At 43.6% G+C, this 20,684-nt stretch overlaps 2 protein-coding genes across 2 annotated transcripts; one reads left to right on the plus strand and one right to left on the minus strand.

Moving 5' to 3' along the window:
• The first annotated feature begins 1,181 nt into the window (after nt 1–1,181).
• MICOS13 (mitochondrial contact site and cristae organizing system subunit 13) lies at nt 1,182–3,956 on the plus strand. Its single transcript, XM_042479470.1, has 4 exons — nt 1,182–1,312; nt 2,370–2,526; nt 2,881–2,932; nt 3,741–3,956. The coding sequence occupies exons 1-4, from the start codon at nt 1,284–1,286 to the stop codon at nt 3,836–3,838; spliced, it is 336 nt and encodes a 111-aa protein (XP_042335404.1). The 5' UTR covers nt 1,182–1,283; the 3' UTR covers nt 3,839–3,956.
• A 1,470-nt stretch (nt 3,957–5,426) lies between these two features.
• On the minus strand, nt 5,427–19,767 carry LOC121936559 (disintegrin and metalloproteinase domain-containing protein 10-like). The gene is made up of 16 exons (XM_042478889.1): nt 19,719–19,767; nt 18,940–19,081; nt 17,922–18,040; nt 17,677–17,835; nt 17,369–17,460; nt 16,004–16,126; nt 15,550–15,642; nt 14,620–14,779; nt 13,852–14,012; nt 12,294–12,465; nt 11,250–11,394; nt 10,509–10,692; nt 9,937–10,036; nt 8,678–8,898; nt 7,154–7,250; nt 5,427–5,903 (listed from the first exon to the last, which is right to left on the minus strand). The coding sequence occupies exons 1-16, from the start codon at nt 19,765–19,767 to the stop codon at nt 5,761–5,763; spliced, it is 2,160 nt and encodes a 719-aa protein (XP_042334823.1). The 3' UTR covers nt 5,427–5,760.
• Nucleotides 19,768–20,684: the final 917 nt, after the last annotated feature.

A 20,684-nucleotide genomic window follows, 5' to 3' on the forward strand; every position in this document is an offset into this window, starting at 1 on the left:
TTATTGGAAGCTGCCTCAATCCAACCAGAGAGGTGGGATATAAAATTATTATTATTATTATTATTATTATTATTATTATTATTATTATTATTATTATTATTATTATTATTATTCGTTCTGGCCAAGGCTGCATCCACACTGCAGAAATAATCTAGCCTCAGTTATTATATAATAATAATAATAATAATAATAATAATATATCTCTCTTTTCTGGTTCCTGCACTACATTGCAATGCAGCTCCCACCCTTATGTCAAAATAAATAAATATAATATAATTAATAAGTAAATATACAAAATAAATATAATATAATTAATAAGTACAAAATAAATATAGTATACATAAATAAATATATGAAAAATACAATACTGTCTACACAAATAAATACACAATACAAATATAATATACATAAATAAATATGCAAAGTAAATATAATACTGTCTATGTAAATAAATATACAAAATAGATGTAATATATATATAAATAAATATAAAAATAAATTTAATGTACATTAAATACACAAAATAAATAAAATACTGTCTACACAAATAAATATACAAAATAAATATAATATATGTAAATAAACACAAAATAAATATAATATTTGAAATTGCTTGCAGTGGTTTTTGGACTATGCAAGAAACCAATTATTGCATGCCTTTTAAATGGCTCTTTTGCAAAATGGGTTTCTTAATTGCAAGCCAACAAAGACAGGTAATAAAAATACAGGACAAAACGCCACCCAAAACAAACACTCACCTCCCTATCAATTAAAAGGTTACATAACAACAACAACAACATATTTTAAAGGGACTGAATAGTTTGCAAACAGAGCTATTTGCCTCCCTTTTTTAAATTCCAGGCGCGACCTTAAATCTGGAGCCACCTTAAGAGAACCAAAGCCAGCCCCAGGAGGTATAACCATAGAGTTGCGGGGATAGAGTAGCCAGGTATAGGAGGGGCACGTGGCCACACCCGCGCATGCGCAGAGCGGCAGAGGCCTCCCAAGGTCAGTTGTAACAGTTACCATAGAAATAAAATTCACAAAGCTTTAATCATAATTATTATTTTGCCTATTGACGGGGAATAGTGTTGGCGAGAGACTTTATTTTACATTAATTCAGCTTCCCCCCCCCTTTAGACAAATAAGCTGTTTGGGTAACAATGGCGTCCTCCTCTCGCTTGGCAACAAGGAAAGTCTCGCGAGAGTAGGCGCTTGAGGCCGAAAAATCGGTGCGGCCGGGCGCCGAGCTGCCCTTGGAGCGGCGAAGGCGTGGTTTAATCATGGCGTCTCGCGTCTTTCCCTTGATTAAGTGAGTCGGGAGGGCGGTTTCTTTGATTGTTTAGGAATAATAATGCTATTTGTTAATTATTTTAATGCATGAAGAAGAAGAGAGCAGAAAAGGAGGTTTTTAAAATGGTTTCCCTTTTGCAATTGCAGCCCAAAATGCTTTTTAGTCCCCTTTTATGTATTGCACCCCTTTTCTACTTTGCAATACACACACACACACACACACACACACACACACATTTGTATATGTATAGTATATATATGCATGCATGTGTATATGTATAACTGTGTGTATATTTTAAAGTAGGAAAGGGATGGAATGCATAAAGAGCAATAAAAAAGCCTTTTTGCATTGCACTCCTTTTCTGCTTTGCAATATATATATATGTAAAAAAGGGCTGTAATGCAAAAATGCTTTTTAATACACACACACTATATATATGTGTGTGTTTGTCTGTAACATATATATATATATATATAGACACACATATTGCAAAGTAGAAAAGGGGTGCAATGCAAAAATGCTTTTTAATATATATATATATACACACACACACTATATGTGTGTGTGTTTGTGTGTAACACACAGACATATATATACACACAGACACATTGCAAGGTAGAAAAGGGGTGCAATGCAAAAATGCTTTTTTTATACACACACACTATATATATGTGTGTGTTTGTATGTAACATATATATATAGACACGCACATATTGCAAAGTAGAAAAGGGGTGCAATGCAAAAATGCTTTTTAATATATATATATATATATATACACAATATATATGTGTGTGTGTGTTTGTGTGTAACACACACACATATATACACACACACACACACATATTGCAAAGTAGAAAAGAGGTGCAATGCAAAAATGCTTTTAATTCCTCTTTTTGCTTTCCAACCTTTTCCTACTTTAACACACACACATATAGCCTTCCCCTGAGGCTGAGAGAGTGTGACTTGTCCAAGGTCTCCCATTGGGTTTCATGGTCCTGATGGGATTCGAACCCTTGTCTGCCAACCGACGTTCAAACCGTTATGCTATGAACCAGACTTTCCCTTGTCTGCTCAGGTTCCTGGTCAAAGGAGGCTTAGCCGGAGGCGCCGTCTACGTTGTCTATGACCAAGGCCTGCTGAGCGGAGGCGAGGAAGGGGCCCATGCCCTCCGGAAAACCCGAGAAGCCCTCCCTCCGGCTCTGGAGGAATGGACGAAATATTTCGGATGGCAGGTGAGCCTCTCGGTTCCTGGCGTCTCGAGGGTTGTGCGACTCCAGGAGGATATGGAGCGAGCTTGTTTTCTGCTGCTCCAGAGAAACTGGGATGGCTCAAAAGCAGATGAGAAAGTGGGATGGCAGAGGAGTAATCAAACCTGGCACCTTCAGCATCCAAGGCAGGTTGCATTGATGTCTGGATTTGAACCCAGGCTGTCCCATTAGCCTGATGTTTAGGCATATACCTTTAGTATTTGGCCTGATATCCTCCCAGGTTCCCTGAGATGCATTGATTTCAACCAGACAGTGCTTTTCTCAGCCTGACATTACTTTTCCTTTTCTCTGCCGTATGTTTGTGTTCTGTTTCTCCAGCTTCCGGCCATCCCCAAAACCGAATTTTCTCTCTGCAATGCCTGGAATTCAGGTAAGGCTCTGCAGTTGGTTTGTTTTTACAGAGGCCAGGAAGAATAGGCAAGCAGAATTATTATTATTATTATTATTATTAATAGAACTGTTCAATTGTATACATTGCTGTATGATTTTAATGCCGTACGCCGCTTGGATTGTTTTAACAAAAAACGGGATATAAATAAAAGCCATTGCCTTCCTCAGAGGCTGAGAGAGTGTGACTTTCCTAAGGTCACCCAATGGACTCTGGGGCTCAGTGAGGATTCAAGTCCTGGTCACCCAGGGTCCTAGACCCCATTTACACTGTAGAAATAATGGAGTTTGACACTATTCCATTGTATTGAATCCTGGGATTTGTCGTTTTGCCAGGTCTTTCGCCTTCTCTGCCGAAGAGGGCTGGTGCCCCACCAAACTACAAATCCCAGGATTCTGTAGGATGGAGCCATGGCAGCTAAAGTGGTGTCAAACTGCATTATTTCTGCAGTGTAGATGTGCCTTTAGTCAAACATTCAACACCACCACACTGTACTGGTTCCATTTTGACATTTTATACACTTACAGCAATCCTATCCTAAGATTTTCTTGGCCAGATTTGTTCATAGGAGGCTTGCCATTGCTTTCTTCTGAGGCTGAGAGAGCGTGACTTGACCAAGGCCACCCACCCAATGGGTTTCCATGGCTAAGAAGGGACTTGTGCCCTGCAACACTCAAACAACTACATCATAGTGATGCAAAAACCTTCCTTCCTCCCTGCAAGAAATTAAAGTGAAGCTTTGCTGCATGTTCTACCTGGGTATAACTTTGGTTTTAATGTGTTTGTTTAGGGGTCCGGACAGTCATAGGTGCTTTCTCCGTGGCTCCCACCCGGGCCGGTGAGTATACCCAGCATGGTTGGAAATACGTGAAGGATCTCGTGAAATGAAACCAGCAGAAAAACCATCTGTCTGTTCCCTCGTTGCCGAAATGCCAGCTTTTCTGCACCAACTGCCAGAGAACAACCGTGCAACTGGGAAAGGGCACGAATAAAGACTTTGAAAGAGCCCTGGCTGCATTTGATGTGCTTAAACTACGTGTTTCAAAATCAGATTTTAAGTTTAAACTTCCTTTACCTTAGTGGCACGGTGTTTAAATTCCAGTCCTGCAGCCACAAGGTTGTGAGTTCGATCCCAGGGCTCCAGGGTTGACTCAGCCTTCCATGTTTGCGGAGGTCGGTCAAAGGAGTCCCCAGCTTGTTGGGGGCAATTGGCTTACAGACAGTAAACCGCTTTGAGGATGCTGAGTTCACTATTAGTGGTATAGAAATATAAATGCTATGGCTTAGCTGAGTTTTAAGATGGAACCTGGAATCATAGAGTGGGAAGAGACCCCAATCCAACCCCATTCTGCCATGGAAGAAGACACCATCAAAGCAGTGGCATCACAAGTTGCACTGAAAGACCTAGAGAGGATACTCTACTTGGCATTTGTATTCTTCCAGTGCAGTTTCTATGGTCGGTGTCTGTCAGACATTGACCACAGAGTTGCCCTGGAGGGCCTAGAGATTACTAGAGAAGTGTCCTCTCGGGTAAAACCATGGTGTTTTTGTTATTTGCGGGTTTTCCATATTCGTGGGGATCTTGTGCCCCTAACCCTAGCGACTATGGAGAGACAGGTGTACATTTAGGTTGTGTGTATGAGATTGTAATTTGAAAGTACAATTTGAATTTTGCTAGTCGCTTACGTCGGAACTGTTAGCATTAAATCCAGTGGTATATGGGAATTGCGATTTACGAATAACAGTACCAAAAAAGCATGACTAAGGATTGTATATGGTGTGGAATGGGAGGAAGTCAATGGCGGAGGGGTGACACCATGAGTTACCGCACAAAGTGACACCAACCCTAGGGACGCCACTGCGTCAAAGTCCTCTCAAGAGAAGGCCATCCAGCCTCTTGTTTAAAAACCTCCAAAGAAGGAGACCTCACACCTTCTGAGGCACGTCTTCCACGGTCAGCTCTCACCATCAGGAGGTTCTTCCTAATGTTTAGGTGGAAACTTTTCCTATAGTTTGAATCCATTGCTCCAGGTCCTAGTCTCTGGAGCAGCAGCAAACAAGCTTGCTCCATCCTCAATAGGACATTCTTCAAATATTTAAACATGGCCATCATGTCTCCACTTAACCTTCTCTCTTAAACATCCCCAGCACCCTGAGATGCTCCTCAAAGGGCTTGAGGGTCTCCAGACCTTTCACCACTTTGGTCGCCCTCCTCTGGACCTCCTTCAGCATCTCCATATCGTTTTTGACTTGTGTTTCCCAGAACTGGACACCGGATTCTAGGTGAGGCCTGGCCAAAGCTTCTCTTGATCACCAGTTAAACACCAGTTAAACGCATACCCAGGAAAAACAGCAACTTGGGAATGGAGCATATAATGCTTACGCTTGGCCTTTTCTCCCATCAGTCTTCCAAGGCTTGCCAAAACCAAAAAGGTACTTTTAGCTGTCGCCAGGAAAATAGCACAGAGGACTCCAGTTTAACCTCTCTGGGAAGGTTTCAGCCACTGAAAATTAATTCTCTGTTGTCCCAATTTTTCAGCTGCTTTTAAAATGTCCCGGTTTTTCCTCTCCTCCTGCTTTCCCTCTTTGTCTTTCCATTGCTGCAAACTGTCCAAAGGGTGAAAGACAGTTGAGGAAAAACTTGGTGGACAGAAAGGGTCAAGGTTGTTGTTATATTTATATTCCGCTTCCCCCCAACAATTGGGATACAAAGCTCCTTTGCAAATGAACGATGCAATTGTAAAGACATACAAAAGCAGGCATTAAAACAATCCAACTAATCTAGTATTAATATGACCTGGATTGGCACATTAGATGATGGTTTCGTATTCCTGGCGCATGGCTTCGATGTAGATTTCTTCATGTTCCCAGTAGAAGAAGGAATGCCTTTGCTCCAGAGGCAGGTTGACCGATGGGATCCTCTTCTCCTTGGACTCCTTCGCTGGCCTTTCTTCTACGAAAAGCAATAACAGCCATCAAATGGAGCATAATAAAGGTTTTTGGCGTTGAAAAAGAAATCTCCCAAAGGATTTTGAAATGGTTACCTGCTGCATTTAAAAGCACCTTTATTTAATTTATGTATTTGGAGTATTTATACCCTGCTGCTCACAAATTGTTAACTAATTGTTAAATTGTTTATTCGGGTTGCGAGTTCGGGATCATCCCAAGCCTTGAGGCGGAAGCATTAAAACATTATTGCTCTAAGTACCAACTGTGGCTGCTCAGAGTTTTGCCGTTCAAAAATACATGCGCAAAGGACATATTTTCCTATCTGGGCATTAAAGTAGACATCTGAATTATTTAAGGAGGTTTTTCTCGGACGGAGGTGAAATGGAGGCATGGTTTTTCCTGCTTATTTGTTTAGTAGTACTTTCCCCACCTCCTAAATAGGAATAATCCCTTCTCATGGGTTTCTATGGTTGAGCAGGGATTCGAACTCTGCTTTCCGGAGTCATAATCCAATGCTTAAACTATTAAACCACACTGGCTCTCATAGCCACCAACATTTCACAGATGGAAGCCAGGACATGTGTGGCCAAAGGACATTGCAGTGTGGCCAAGATGGCAAAAGATGAATGAGGAAGGACACACAACCTGGGAAAGGCTGCAGAGGTTTGCTTTAGCCTGAGCCTCTTGGGAAGGGGAAGGCTGTCTGCATCCTCTCTTCTTCCCGCTACTGACTTAATTGACTCAACTCATTTTGCATTTTGAACGACTTAAATTTTTGTATGACTTTTGCATTTTGAATGACTTTTTTATTTTTGCAGCAATTGCGTTGAGGACAAAGGTGGAAGGAGGGGAGAGAAACCGGGACGTTTGAAAAGCAGCTGAGAAAGTGGGACAGTCGAGGATTAATTGATACTATAGGGTTTTTTGTAGGGGTTTTTCAGGCTCTGTGGCCATCTTCTGGAAGAGTTTATTCCTGACGTTTCGCCTGCATTTGTGGCTGGCATCTTCGGAGACACATAAAACCCACCAAAAACTACGGATGCTGGCAGTGAAAGCCTCCAACTTCACATTAATTGAGACTGTCCATTAATTAGGACAGTTGGAAAGAATGTCAGCCAGGTTTTGCTAGACTGTACAAATGCATGCTGCTACAACAACTGTTCAATCTCAAATGCTTTGGTGTTTTGGGAAGCAATGCAACTTTTTGCAGAGTTGGGAGATGCCTTCTAACGGCTCGACTTTTTCCAAACGCACCTGTTCCAGTGTCAACCGTCCGTCCAAAGAGGAAGACCGTGCCGGACATCATGGCGGCTAGGGTCAAAACCACGAGGAGTATGGCCCACCAGCGGGTCTGTGAAAAATGAGAAAGAGAGAAAGAGAATCGAACCCTGCTCTCCAGAGTCATGCAAGTCCAAATCAAGAACTAAGAATATAGGAAGAAGTCTTAAGGTGGGCTTCTTAAGGAGGCTGGATGGCCATCTGTCAGGTATGCTTTGATTGAGAGTTCCTGCATGGCAGAATGGGGTTGGACTGGATGGCCCTTGGGGTCTCTTCCAACTCTATGATTCTGTGATTCTCTTGACCAAGGCTCCATGGCCTGTTGCAATGATCAGAGGCATAAAGGTGACAGACTTCAGAGGTAGGCTGCACCTGCATCTAGAGGTTCCATGCCTTCAGCCAAAGCCGCTTAGAAGGGCAGGTGAGATTTTGTTTAAGAGTTTTCTGTAAATGCTTTCCAGATTTTGCAAATGTCATCATGCATATCAATTGCATATATATATATATATATATATATATATATATATATATATGGGCTCAGGTCCCATTAAGAACAAGGCAGTAACAGAATTGTATCCCATCCAGCCTTTATGGACTTCCTCAGATCCATTTCATTTTGACGGACCTTTGAGCCTGAACCGGTTAGGGAACTGAGTGGATCCAGGCCCTGGAAATCACATAATCCTAGAGTTGGATGAGACCCCAAGGGCCACCCAGTCCAACTCCATTCTGCCATGCAGGAACTCACAATCCAAGCATCCCTGACAGATGGCCACCCAGGATCTGTTTAAAAACCTGCAAAGAAGGAGACGCCACCATTCTTTAAGTCAATGTCTTCCATCGTCAAACAGCTCTTGCTGTCAGGAGGTTCCTCCTAATGGTGAGGTGGAATCTCTTATCCTGTATTTTCTCCAGGTTTATTCTCTGGAGCAGCAGAAACCAAGCTTGCTCCATCCTCAATAGGACACTCCTTCAAATAAACAGGGCTATCATATCCCCTCTTAACCTCTTCTTCTCCAGCTAAACATACTTAGCTCCCTATATCTCTCCTCCCAGGGCTTTATGGCTTCCAGACCCTTCACCATTTTGGTTACCCTCCTTTGGACACACTCCAGTTTCTCCACATCCTTTTTGAATTGTGGTCCCAAGAACTGGACCCCATATTCCAGGTGAGGTCTCACCAAAGCAGAATAGAGTGGCACTATTACTTCCCTTGATCTAGATGCTATACTTCTATTGATGCAGCCTGGCATCGCATTGGCCTTTTCAGTTGCCGCATCACACCGTTGATTCGTGTTGAACTTATGGTCTACTAGGACTCCTAGATCCCTTTCAGATATCGTCTTGTTAAGTTAGGCATCCCCCATAATCCTGTATCTATGCATTTCATTTTTTTCCTTCTCTCTGTTGAAATCCATTTGGTTAGTTTTGGCCCCGCTTTCTAATCTGTTTTTTAAATCATGACAAAACTGTGGCCAGCATTATACTATCCCCACTTGCCTTCATCCAGGTGGCAATGTCTTCCATCTCGATGAAGTCCAAGATGAAATTCTTCACCCGGGCAATGGGACCGTCTTCGTCGACAAATCTGCAGACATGGAATTTGTCGCAATAACCAGTCTTGTCCCCGCAGGGTGATCCAGGGATCAAGGGGATTTCGGAGCCATTGAAGAAATGATCCCAGCGGAGAGAAGTGGTACTTGCGCAGGTTTCAGGCTGCCCTGGAGATGCCATTTTGGGAGGCGAAAAGAGAGGGAAAAGAATGATCACAACCATCTGATATACAAGCAATATCAAATTGTTACACATCCAAAAAGGCATATTGATTTTTAACACTAACCATCTGATATAAAACCAAATTGATACACATTCAGAAAATGCATATTGATTTTTAAACACTAGCTGATACACAATCAAAATCACACACATTCAGAAAGTGTGTATTGATTTATAACACTGACCATCTGATATAATATCAAAATCAAATTGATAGACATTCAGAAAATACATATTGATTTGTAACACTAACCGGCTGATATACCATCAAAATTATACATTGAGAAAATGCATACTGATTTTCGAACACTAACCATCTGATATACAAGCAAAACCAAAATCATACATGTTCAGACAATACGTATTGATTTGTAACACTAACCGTCTGATACACAATCAAAATGGAAATGATATACATTTAGTAAATACATGCAAAAAATAAAGAAACGGAGAGAAGGAAAAGAAATAGAAGGGGGAAAATACTGTATAGATAAGGGGGTAAGTACATCTACAATGCAGCTTGACAAATCCAATTTGAACCTGGCAGGTTGGAAAGCTTCATTGTCACCTGAGATAAAACAAAGGCACCAGATCCTGTCTGATCTTGGAAGTTAAGCAGGGCCAGCCCTGGTTAGTATTTGGATGGGAGACCATCAATGAATCCCAGATACTGTAGGCTACATATCAGAGGAAGGAACTGGCAAAGCCACTCTGAGGATCCCTTGCTTCAGAAAACCCTATAAAATTCATACAGCCAGCATAAGCTGACAGGCGACTTGAAGGTGTGCGCATATATATATATATATATATATATATATATATATATATATATATGCGCATGGATGCAAGACCTGGAGTGGATTTGCTGACCCACTTACACGGGAGCCACCAAATACCCAAGTTTACGGGAACCATTTTCACCGCTTTTTGTGGCCCTGATCCATCAAGGATTAAGAGTCGGTAACGTGAAACCAAGTCCGAACCTGGCAGCTGGCAACAGAGTTGGCACCTCTCCCGTGGGGAAGCGGAAACGCAGTCGCACTGTTCCAGCCCATGCTGGATGCAGAGGGAACCCACGCAAAGCTGCAAAAGAATAAAAGGAAGGGAGTCAAAATCAAAGGGAAAATATTATTGCTTTGGCTGTTTGGAAGAGCTGCAACCAGATTGTTGGATGGGGTTGGTGCCAGGGTGCAAAAAACTCCCTTATCTCCTCCCAGGCTCTGGAACTCCCTTCCCAGGGTGCTATTTACACTGTAGTATGACACCACTTTAACTGTCACGACTCTATCCTATGGAATTCTGGGATTTGTAGTTTGGTGATGCTGCAGTGACATTTTGCACCTGGGGACTTGTGTGCTTGCCAGGTCATTGATGGGTTTTCCCTATCAATGGAAAGGGACGGTTCAGGGCAGAGCAGCATATTCCATATTCCAGGTGAGCAGAAGAGTGGCACTATTACTTCCCTCCATCTAGACACTAGATTCCTATTGATGCAGCCTAGAATTGCATTAGGTCTCCATGCAGATATTTATGCCTTTCCTTGCCTGGGACTCACCCCGTCCAAACACACTCGGGACTGCCTGCCGCAGACGGTGAAGTTGGACTTCGGACGCGGTGCCGGACACTCCACCACCAACCCGGAGCACAGACTTTGGAAAGAGCACTCGGTCTCCTCCTGGCAGGTCTCTCCTTGGGGTTTGGGGATGCATTCATGGCTGCAGCAGAGTCCTTGGCTGGGGCTGTGAAGAGGAAGATCCAAAATTTTCTTTGTAACCCATAGCTTTATTTATTTGATTTAAAGGATTTATATCCCGATTTTCTCCCCAAATGGGATTCAAGGCTTGGCTCCATGGTTGCAGTTACGGCTGCGTACCTTGGAGTTGCACGTCTGTAACTGGTTCACATTCATGGTCCTTATGCATTCATGAGAACCAACATGGTGTAGTGGTTTAAGCATTGGATTATGACTCTAGAGACCAGGGTTCGAATCCCCGCTTGCCCATGGAAACCCACAGGGTGGCCTTAGGCAAGTCACACTCTCTCAGCCTCCGAGGGAGGCAAACCTTTTGAACAAATCTTGCCAAGACAACCCCATGATAGGTTCACCTTAGGGTCCCCATTATTATTATTATTATTATTATTATTATTATTATTATTATTATTGCAACATTGCAGTGCCAATACCAAGAAAATTCTGCCCTCCCTGGAACTGTAACTACTGCAGTTCCTTTTGAAAAGCAGCTTCCTAAAGCTCTGGAGATAGACCAGAAAAGCAAAGCCAAGTGTCCACTAGCACCTGCAGAGAGATCCAGGTTTCAATCGGCAACGGATCCCATTTGGTTCCCCAGCACCATAGCAGCAGGGATCGGCTTCTTCGCTGCCCACATCGCATTCTTCTCCTGGATCCACAATCCGGTTCCCGCAGATGGGACGGTCCGTTTCTGGGGGAGAGATGGCGAAAGAAGAGCTCAGGAGATGGAAAAAGTTGGCAGCATCTAAGAGCATTCAAGGCTCAAACCAGACCAGAGTACACTTGTCCCTCCATAAGGATGGACACATCAAACCCCCTCTGAACAAATCTTGCCAATAAAATCCTGTGATAGGTTCTCCTTAGGGTTGACAAATAAATAAATCACTGTGCGATCCGAATCAATGGATCGATTTGACATCGGAGTGTGAGTCGCACTACATTTGCCCCGATTGCATTTTCTCGCTGCAACATAAAATAAGATAACCCACATGTGGTTCACATTGACGAATGAATTGATTCAAAATGGACCTGCTCCAGTTGGCCAAAGGGCAAATTTAAATCGATTCTGATCCGCATATGATTCAGACTTGCGCAGAATCGATTTATCCAAATAGACGCGGGAAAAATCAGCGTAAAAAAGACACAGGTTAAATGGGTCTGGTGTGTGGATCTTCCTCTCCGAATCGCTTCAGCGAATCAATTCCAGTGGGAACCATGGTCATTTGAACCGGTTCAAACTGATGTTGAATTGATCCATTGATTCGGATCGCACACTGATTTGCAATCCGGTTTAAAAGGGAGTGGGAATCAGGCCCTGGAAGCTGAAGTCTAAAACATCTGGAGGACCAAAGTTTGGGAACTATTGGCAGGGATCCTGCACTGAGCAAGAAGTTGGATTTGGTGGGGACCCCTTCCAATTCTATGATGCTTGGAGGCTAAGTTTCTAGGACCACTTGAATACTTCATCCAAGGTGCCAGCAAAGAGGGGTTTCATCTTCTTTTCTGGCCTCTCAGATTTCTCTGATGCTGCAAGAGAAAAGTCATGATCTCAAACAAAGTGTGCAAAGCAAGTAAAACTAGTTTCCTCACCAACAAAGCAGAGGTCTTTCTTGAGCCGCAGGATGTCTGCAATGTAGGCTACACTGCAAGGGGAGAATTTGTCGTTGTTGGATTCTCCTCCGTCCGTGGCATAGCCAAACATCAGATACTTTCCATTTGTGGTGTCGATGTCGAAACGGGAACACTCTTTGCTCTCGTCGTGCTTCAAAAAGAGAAATGACACCCAGAAAATGTGGCATAGTGGTTAAAGCAAAGGCATGCAGGCTTTCTGTGCATCTGTGCCGTTGTTTCATTCATTTATTTGACCTTTTAAAACCCCAGCATATACCTTGGGCACGTCGCACCCTCTCAGCCTCAAGGGAAGGCAATGGCAAACCACCTCTGAACAAATCTTGCTAAGAAAACCCCAAGATAGATTCACTGAAAATGGGAAACGACTTGAAGGCCCACAACAATATATTTAGGAATCTCAGGGCAGGGGGTTGGTGTGTGTCTTCAAGTCTTTTCCGACTTATGACACCCAAAGGCGAAGCTATTTTTCTTGGTATGGTTTGATCAGAGGGGGCTTTGCCTTTGCCTTCCTCTGAAGCTGAGAGAGTGTGACTTGTCCAGGGTCACCCAATGGGTCTCCATGGCTGGATGGGGATTCGAACGCTGGTCTCCAGAGTCATAGCCCAGTGTTCAAACCTCTGCATCACACTGGCAGGGTACAGACAATAAAAAGAGATTAAAGCAGATTACAAGACTACGCATTTTACTTAAGATCCCACTTTTGCTCCAGAAGAGGGAAGGAATGCAGGCAGGTTTAAAATGATTAAATTTAGCTAATGGGATGGATGGGTAGATGGAAGAGAAAGATAAGCAGCTTTACAATGATAATGGGATGGATAGGACAGACAGACTTAAAATGATCGATAATGAGAGAAGGAAGGAAGGAAGGAAGGAAGGAAGGAAGGAAGGAAGGAAGGAAGGATTGTTCAGACAGGCTTAAAATGATATCTAAAGAGGGAAGGAAAGAGAGAAGAAGGAAGGGACGGAAGGAAGGAAAGGAGGGAGAAAAGCAGGCAGACTTAAATGATAGCCAAGTTATGAGAAAGATGGATGGATGAATAGATGGATGGATGGGACAGATAGGCTTAAAATATAGGTAATGAGAAAAGGAAGGAAAGAAGGAAGGAGAGAGGGAGGGAGGGAGGGGAGGGAGGAAGGAAGGAGAAAAAGGGGAAGGTTGGGAAGGAACCTGGATTAAAATGACAGACATGCAATGAGAAGGATGGATTGGCGGGCTGGATGGGACCAAAAGTCAGTCTTAAAACGATAGACAGACAGACAGACAGACAGACAGTGAGATGGATGGAAATGAGGGAGGCTTAACATGATAGACAAGGAATGAGAAGGATGTATGGATGTATGGGTCCAAAGGCAGCCTTAAAATGATATAGTTAGTGATAATGGAAGGGAGGAGCAGCCAAGCATAAGATAATAGCCTGGTATTTAAATGGAAGGAAGATGGGTTAAAATGATAATGTTACAGGGAATAAAAAGGCGTAAAGTCAGGCTTTAAATGGTGGGAAGACCAGACACGCACATAAGCTCCCAGGCTGTGTCCAAGCTCATGGGCCAATGTGACGTGGATCATCCTCGGAGGCAGAAGCTGCCCGTATTTCTGAAGTGTGATCAATCCTGTGTTCAGGGACGCCTCTTTCCCCTGGAAATGCTGGTGCTTCGAACAGATTCCTCCAGAGTCCCCTGAAATTGGACAGGAAAGCAAGAAACTCTGAAGGGTGACCCCATGACTCCCATCTGAGGGACCTTGCTGCCACAAGTTAAAATTATTTTCAAAATGGGATGCTAGAAGCCCTGCTTAAACAAAAACAACAAATTCGCTCCACCTTGTGTCTCCCAACACTCAGAACAGAGCCAATGGCGACGCCAGCGCAGGAACCCTGTCATCGTCCTCCTCCACCCTTCCTTCCTTCCTTCCTTCCTTCCTTCCTTCCTTCCTTCCTTCCTTATCTATCATTTTAAGGCTGGCTTTTGGATCCTTCCTTCCTTCCTTCCTTCCTTCCTTCCTTCCTTCCTTCCTTCCTTCCATCATTTTATGACTGACACACACCCTTTAACTATCGATGCAAACGAAAAGTTGCAAATATGCTGCAAAAGGTTATCCCTTGTCAAGTTGCTGCTTCAAATCCTGCACCATGAGGCCTAGAAATTGTATTCCAGCTCCACGATTTGGCTTTGCATGCAGAAGGTTCCAGCTTCAGCCTTCAGCATCTTTAAGTCCTGTTGCAAAGACCCTCTGTTTGAAAACCCTGGAAAGCCAGGGCCACTCCCAGGTAGTAAGATCTCGTACCTGGTTGCCCGTTAAAAGCAATGCCCAAAATGCCACTGTAATCCCGGTCAGTGAGAAGGAAGGACAGGCAGTAGCGGTTCCAGTTGGATTCGGAGTGAAGCATAAGAAGCATCTCTGGACCGATGAAAGGAGACAGGGAAGGGTCTTCCTCTTCTATGACCTGCAAAACAGGCGATGGGTCGAAAGATGGAGAGAGAGATGGACCCATTGCATTGGATTGGTTAGACTTGGGGGGGCATCCAAGGTTTTCCTCTTATAATCATCCTAGAGGTGGAAGGAACCCACTCCAACCCCATTCTGCCATGCAGGAACTCACAATCAAAGCACGCCTGACAGATGGCCATCCAACCTCTTTAAAAACCTCCAAAGAAGGAGACCCCACTACTCTCCAAGGTAGCATCTTCACCAACCAAACAGCTCCTGCTATCAGAAAGTTCTTCCTAATGTTGAGATAGAATCATTTTTCCTGTAGCTTGAATCCATTGCTCCAGGTCCTAGACCTAGTCTCTGGAGCAGCAGAAAACAAGCTTGCTCCAGTTCAGTATGACATCCCTTCAGATATTTAAACTGGGCCATCATGCCACCTAGATCAAGCTCAGTTAGATCACTACCTCCTCCAGGTGCTTCTGGAATGCAACTCCCAGCTTCATCATTTGATAAGCTGGCGAGGGATGATGGGACTTGTAGGCCAGCAACATTTGAAGGGTCACATTTAAGTTAGGGTTAGGGAGATAATCTTTAGGATAGGGATAGTGTTAAAGTTAAGGATAGGGATAGGGTTCAGGTTCGGGAGGTAATCTTTCAGTTTTCCAGATGTGTTTGGACTGCAGCCTAGCCAGTATTTGAGGCATGCTGGGAGATGCAGTCTGACAACATCTGGAAAGCCACACGAATCTCTCCCTTGATTTGGACCTGTGCAATTGGACTTACGCTGATCGTCTTGACTTTGAAGTCAACGCTCCGGATGCCATCAAATTCCACCCCTTCATAGATGGCATTCACTGCTTTTACATAGCTGGCAATCTAGACAGAGAACAGAAGAGACAAGGAGAGACTGACTTCCATATGCCAGCAGTGAGTGAACACATCCAAAAAGTCTAGATGTCTCTTGGGGTCCCAACTCAACGATTCTAAGAGTATCTGCTGAAGCCATTTAAAATAATTTCAAGCAGTAGGGGATCTACCCAAAATATCCAAACCTTGGGACCTGCTGCCATTCAGGGCAGAGAGTAGTGGCTGGATAAAATTTAGGGGAAGCCCTGAAAAATGGCTTTTTAGGTTGAAGGGTAAGGGTTTGAGAAAGAGAGAGAGAAACGGTGGCATCTCTGTGAAAGGCACAGCTCAGTTTCCAAGCTGCTTGATCCAATTTTCTCCTTTTTGGTACCTGGGCAATCACTGTTTCTACTGAGCCGAATCTTTGGTAGAAAAGATGGTCCGCTCGGAGGTGGAGGAGGCAAGAGGTCTTGGCATAATCCAGGCTTCTCTTCGACCTTTGCAAGGGGACAGCCTGCGGAGAAAAGGATGAAGCAGAGCATTGTGTAAAGCAGTGGTTCCCAAACTTTTTCGAGCGACTGCCCCCTTTCCTCTTGGGTGACAACCTAGTGACTCCCCATTGCCTATTTCTTGATACAGTCAATCCTTATCCACGGATTTTTTTTTATCCACGGAATCAAGCATCCATGGCTTGAAAATATTCAAAAAAACGTATGAAGTCCAAAAGAGCAAACCTTGGTTTTGCCACTTTATATAAGGGACACTATTTTGCTATGCCATTGTCTTTAATGAGACTTGAGCATCCACGGATTTTGTTATCCACAGAGGGTCCTGCAACCAAACCCCAGCGGATCACAAGGACTCACTGTATTAGGTCTACTATTTGTGTAGCATACAGCTGGCCAGCAAAGTCTAACTTAGCCATGCCCAACTTGCCGCTGCCTTCTCTTCCACTGCAGTGGCCAAAGCCTGCTCCTCCTCTTACTTCCAGCAAAAGGCAGGTTAGCTGGCTGGCTGCTCCCAGGATGATTGAGTGCAAAGGGAGCAACAACCAAGCAGCTGAGATAAACAGTGGCCAAGAAGCCTATTGCCCATGTCAGCCTTACAGCAAAGTCTGGCATAGGCAATAAGCTTTTCATTCATTGCTCACCCAGCTGCTTGGTTGCTGCTCCCAAGGTGACTGAATGCAAAGGGAGCAGCAACTGTGTAGCTGAGCTGACCAGCGGCCAAGAAGCCTATTGCCCATGCTAGCCTTGCAACAAAGTCTGGCATGGATGAGAGGCTTTTCATTCATTGCTCAACCAGCTGCTTGGTTGCTGTTCCCAAGGTGACTGAATGCAAAGGGAGCAGCAACTGGGCAGCTGAGCTGAGCAGCAACCAAGAAGCCTATTGTCATACCAGCCTTGCAGCAAAGGCTGGCATGGGCAATAGGCTTTTCATTCATTGGTCACCCAGCTGCTTGGTTGCTCTCCCAGGGTGACTGGGTGCAAAGGGAGAAGCTTCTCCCCAGTGAGGAAGGACTCTCAATCCTTTCCAGGGGTGGAGAGAGGTGCATCCAGCTTTCCACTTTTCTCTCTGAAAAAGAAGGACTCTCAGTCTAAGAAGAGAGATCTGGTTGTCTCAGTTCCATCATTTCATAATGTCCACCAGCAATGACAGGATAGCATCCCATCTTCCATGGGACATGGAAGAAATGGAGACACAGACATGGGAGAAATCAGGTAGCTGGGGAACAGGGTGATATGAAATGGCTCACCTTTCCGGTTAGCACCCGTTGGGAATCTTGCAACTGTCGGTGTATTTTCTTGGCCAAAGATGCCGATTCAGAATCTCCCCAAAGTCTGTAGTCTTAAAACAGTGAGACACGGACATTAAAGACAGTGTTATGGTTGGCTCTCCGTATCCACAGACTTCTCAGCTTTGAACATTTGGAGGAAATGGAGAGATTCACCTAAGAGCATTCTCTGAAGATGCCAGCCACAGATGCCAGCGAAATGTCAGGAATAAACTCTTCTTGAACATGGCCACATTGCCTGAAAAACCCACACAAAACTATCGATTCACCTAAGTCTTTGTCATGGTGGATGAACGAATGTGCCGGAGAAGTCTGGTTGGCATCAGGTGCCCCAGCTGATTCGACGTAATAGGTGCCATTCCATGTTTGGATAAACCCTTCGAAAAGGCCATCGATGATGGATCCGTGGCAGAAGGAACCCGGCTCGCCTGTTTTTAAACATCATTACACATCACTACCAAATCAGGATTTTCCTACATTTTATTTCATGATCGTCCCCCATCAGCATACACACCTTGCAGGTCACCAGAGTAAATGAAGGAGACGTCCGTCGGGACTGAGAAATCCTTCTTCATGAGCTGAAAGCCTCTCGCAAAAATACTGGTGTCTCTCCATAGCCTCAGCCTGAACAGCCTGAAACCAGGTGTGGAGAACACAAGCCATGAGCACAGATATTAAAAAATATGTATTAAAAATATTAAAAATAAATGCTTTTAATAAAAGGATTAAACAAATTTAGGGAGAATAGTGTATAGTCCCTCTCAGGCTGAACCCACACTGCAGAATTAATGCAGTTTCACACTGCTTTAACTGCCATGGCTCAATGCTATAAAAGTCTGGGAACTGTAGTTTTGTGAGATATTCAGCCTAGTCTGTGGTACCACGACTACAAATCCCATCGGACAGAGCCATGTCAATGTGAAATCGAATGCTTTCACAGCCGGCGTCCATAGTTTTTTGTGGGTTTTTTGAGCGATGTGCCCATGTTCTAGAAGAGTTTATTCACAATGTTTCGCCAGCATCTGTGGTTGGCATCTTCAGAGAAGATGCCGGCGAAACAGGAATAAACTCTTCTAGCACATGGCCACAGAGCCTGAAAGACCCACAAAAAACGATAGAGCCATGAGCCTGCAAGACTTGAACACATACAGTATATTCTGCCATTACACACAGGCAAATGGGAATACATGTCACCAAGCAATGCTAGCCCTGCTTCCATAGTTGAAGGGGTGTCCTAGTGAGGATGGAGCAAGCTTGTTTTCAGCTGCTCCTAAGAATAGGGCACAATGGAGCAATGGGTCCAAGCTCCAGGGAAAGCCTTTCCACCTCAACATTAGGAGGAATGTCCCGATGGTAAGAGACGTTCAACAGTGGAAGACGCTGCCTTGGAGTGGAGTGGAGTCTCCTTCTTTGGAGGTCTTTAAACAGAGGCTGGATGACCATCTGTTGCAGGGAGGACTTTGAGGGTGTCTTCTTGCGTGGCAGAATGGGGCTGGAGTGGATGACCCTTGGGGTCCCTTCGATGATTGTACCTCTGATAAGCCTGGAATTCAAGCAGGACTGATCTTGCTTCTGCCTTCCTCACTTTCTGGTGCCTTTCCTCCAAAGCATCTCGGTCGTAAGCAAGCATCTCGTGGTACTTTACGAAGGCCCTTCCGTGCCGTGGCCTTTGGGCTGAAAAGCAGAAAGCGGGGTTGATGGGAACATCCTGAGGGTCTCTCTGATTGAAAAGTCCCAGATCTAGTTCTTGTTCTTTCCATTTTTATATAAGGGTTAAAACAAACCAGGGGTTTGAATCCTTGCTCATCCATGGAAACCCACTGGCTGACCTCGGGCAAATCACACTCAGAGGCTGGCCATGGCAAACTTGCCAAGAAAGGCCCATGAAAAGTTCTTCTTAGGGTTGCCATAAGTCAGAAATGACTCGATGGAGGCACACAATACAATAACGACAACAGAAATGACATTTCAGGTTGTGTATGGAGTGGGTTGAAGTAGATGACCCTTGTGGACCCTTCTAGCTTTGTGATTCTATTAAACATCTTAAGCAAACGCATACTGCAAACGGACGTTATTTATTTCCACCTCTTGCACTTATTCTCGCTCATATGCCATAGAAATATTCCATGAACTGTTGTGCCAAATTGCATTTATCTTGCAAATATCTTGTTCTATGCTCTCCAACTGCATTTCTTTTCAGTGACAGGTTTCTCTCCAAGAGAAATACTAAAGAGTGTGTATTTTGAATACGGAACCAAAGGGGGATTGCAAGTTGCGAAGGAGGGAAAGAGAAAGATTAGGAAAACCTTACCTGAGCTTGTGTTCCAAAAAGTCAAGCTTAAAACCCAGAAAAACATCATGTTGCTGAAGGAGGGACGCTTCCTTTTCCCCTCTCCTGGTTCAGGAGTGTCGGACACAGGAAAAATTCGTCACTGAAAATAAATGCAAAATGCAACTCGCAAGATATTTGCATGGGCTTGTTTGGGCAAAACGTTGTGCCCTTGAGGGTGGTTAACTGCTGTGCCAAGTCTCACTTATTCTTGCACCGCACACCCACACACGAGGGAGTAAAGAGTAAATGCACTTGGCATAACAATTCATAGAAGTTAACACACCACACACACACACACGACTATATACTTATTAGATATAAGATAATATATAGATGAGAGAGCGTAAATCCAACTTGGCACAACAGTTCATAAAATATTCTTATGCCTATATATATAAATTATATATATATAAAAATATATATACACATATATATATATATATACACCCACCTCTCTCTCTCTCTCTCTCTCTATATTTATTATATATATATATATGAGAGTAATCCAACTTGGCACAACAGTTCAGCAAATATATTTATATGATATATATACACACACTTCATTAATATATATATTATATATATATGCGGTAAAATGCAACTTGACATCACAGTTCATAGAATATTTCTATGATTTATTATATGATATACACAACACACACATTAATGAGCGAGAGTAAATGTATGTGTAATGTGTGTATTATAACACACACCACACACATTATATATATGAGAGAGAGAGTAAATGCAACTTGGCCACAACAGTTCATAGCATTTTCTATGTATTAACACACACATCTCTCTCCTCTCTCTCTCTCTCTCTCTCTCTTATATCCAGTATCTTTATATATGATATCTATATATATGAGAGATTGCAAATTGCAAAAGTGATTTACATTCAGTGACAAAGAAGGAGGGGTGAATTTAGCCCTTCCCAGTAGGCTC

The sequence above is a fragment of the Sceloporus undulatus genome, chromosome 7 (genome assembly GCF_019175285.1).
Source record: "Sceloporus undulatus isolate JIND9_A2432 ecotype Alabama chromosome 7, SceUnd_v1.1, whole genome shotgun sequence".
NCBI lineage: Eukaryota > Metazoa > Chordata > Lepidosauria > Squamata > Phrynosomatidae > Sceloporus > Sceloporus undulatus.

What these genes read in the sequence shown, in the direction of transcription:
- MICOS13 (XM_042479470.1), top strand. Translation starts at nt 1,284, where the DNA reads ATGGCGTCTCGCGTCTTTCCCTTGATTAA. An exon ending in CGCGTCTTTCCCTTGATTAA is followed by an intron (nt 1,313 to 2,369) that starts GTGAGTCGGGAG and finishes TTGTCTGCTCAG; the next exon opens with GTTCCTGGTCAAAGGAGGCT. An exon ending in CGAAATATTTCGGATGGCAG is followed by an intron (nt 2,527 to 2,880) that starts GTGAGCCTCTCG and finishes CTGTTTCTCCAG; the next exon opens with CTTCCGGCCATCCCCAAAAC.
- LOC121936559 (XM_042478889.1), bottom strand. Translation starts at nt 19,767, where the DNA reads ATGATGTTTTTCTGGGTTTTAAGCTTGACTTTTTGGAACACAAGCTCA. An exon ending in TTTTTGGAACACAAGCTCAG is followed by an intron (nt 19,082 to 19,718) that starts GTAAGGTTTTCC and finishes TCTGCTTTTCAG; the next exon opens with CCCAAAGGCCACGGCACGGA. An exon ending in AACGGGTGCTAACCGGAAAG is followed by an intron (nt 16,127 to 17,368) that starts GTGAGCCATTTC and finishes TTTTCTCCGCAG; the next exon opens with GCTGTCCCCTTGCAAAGGTC.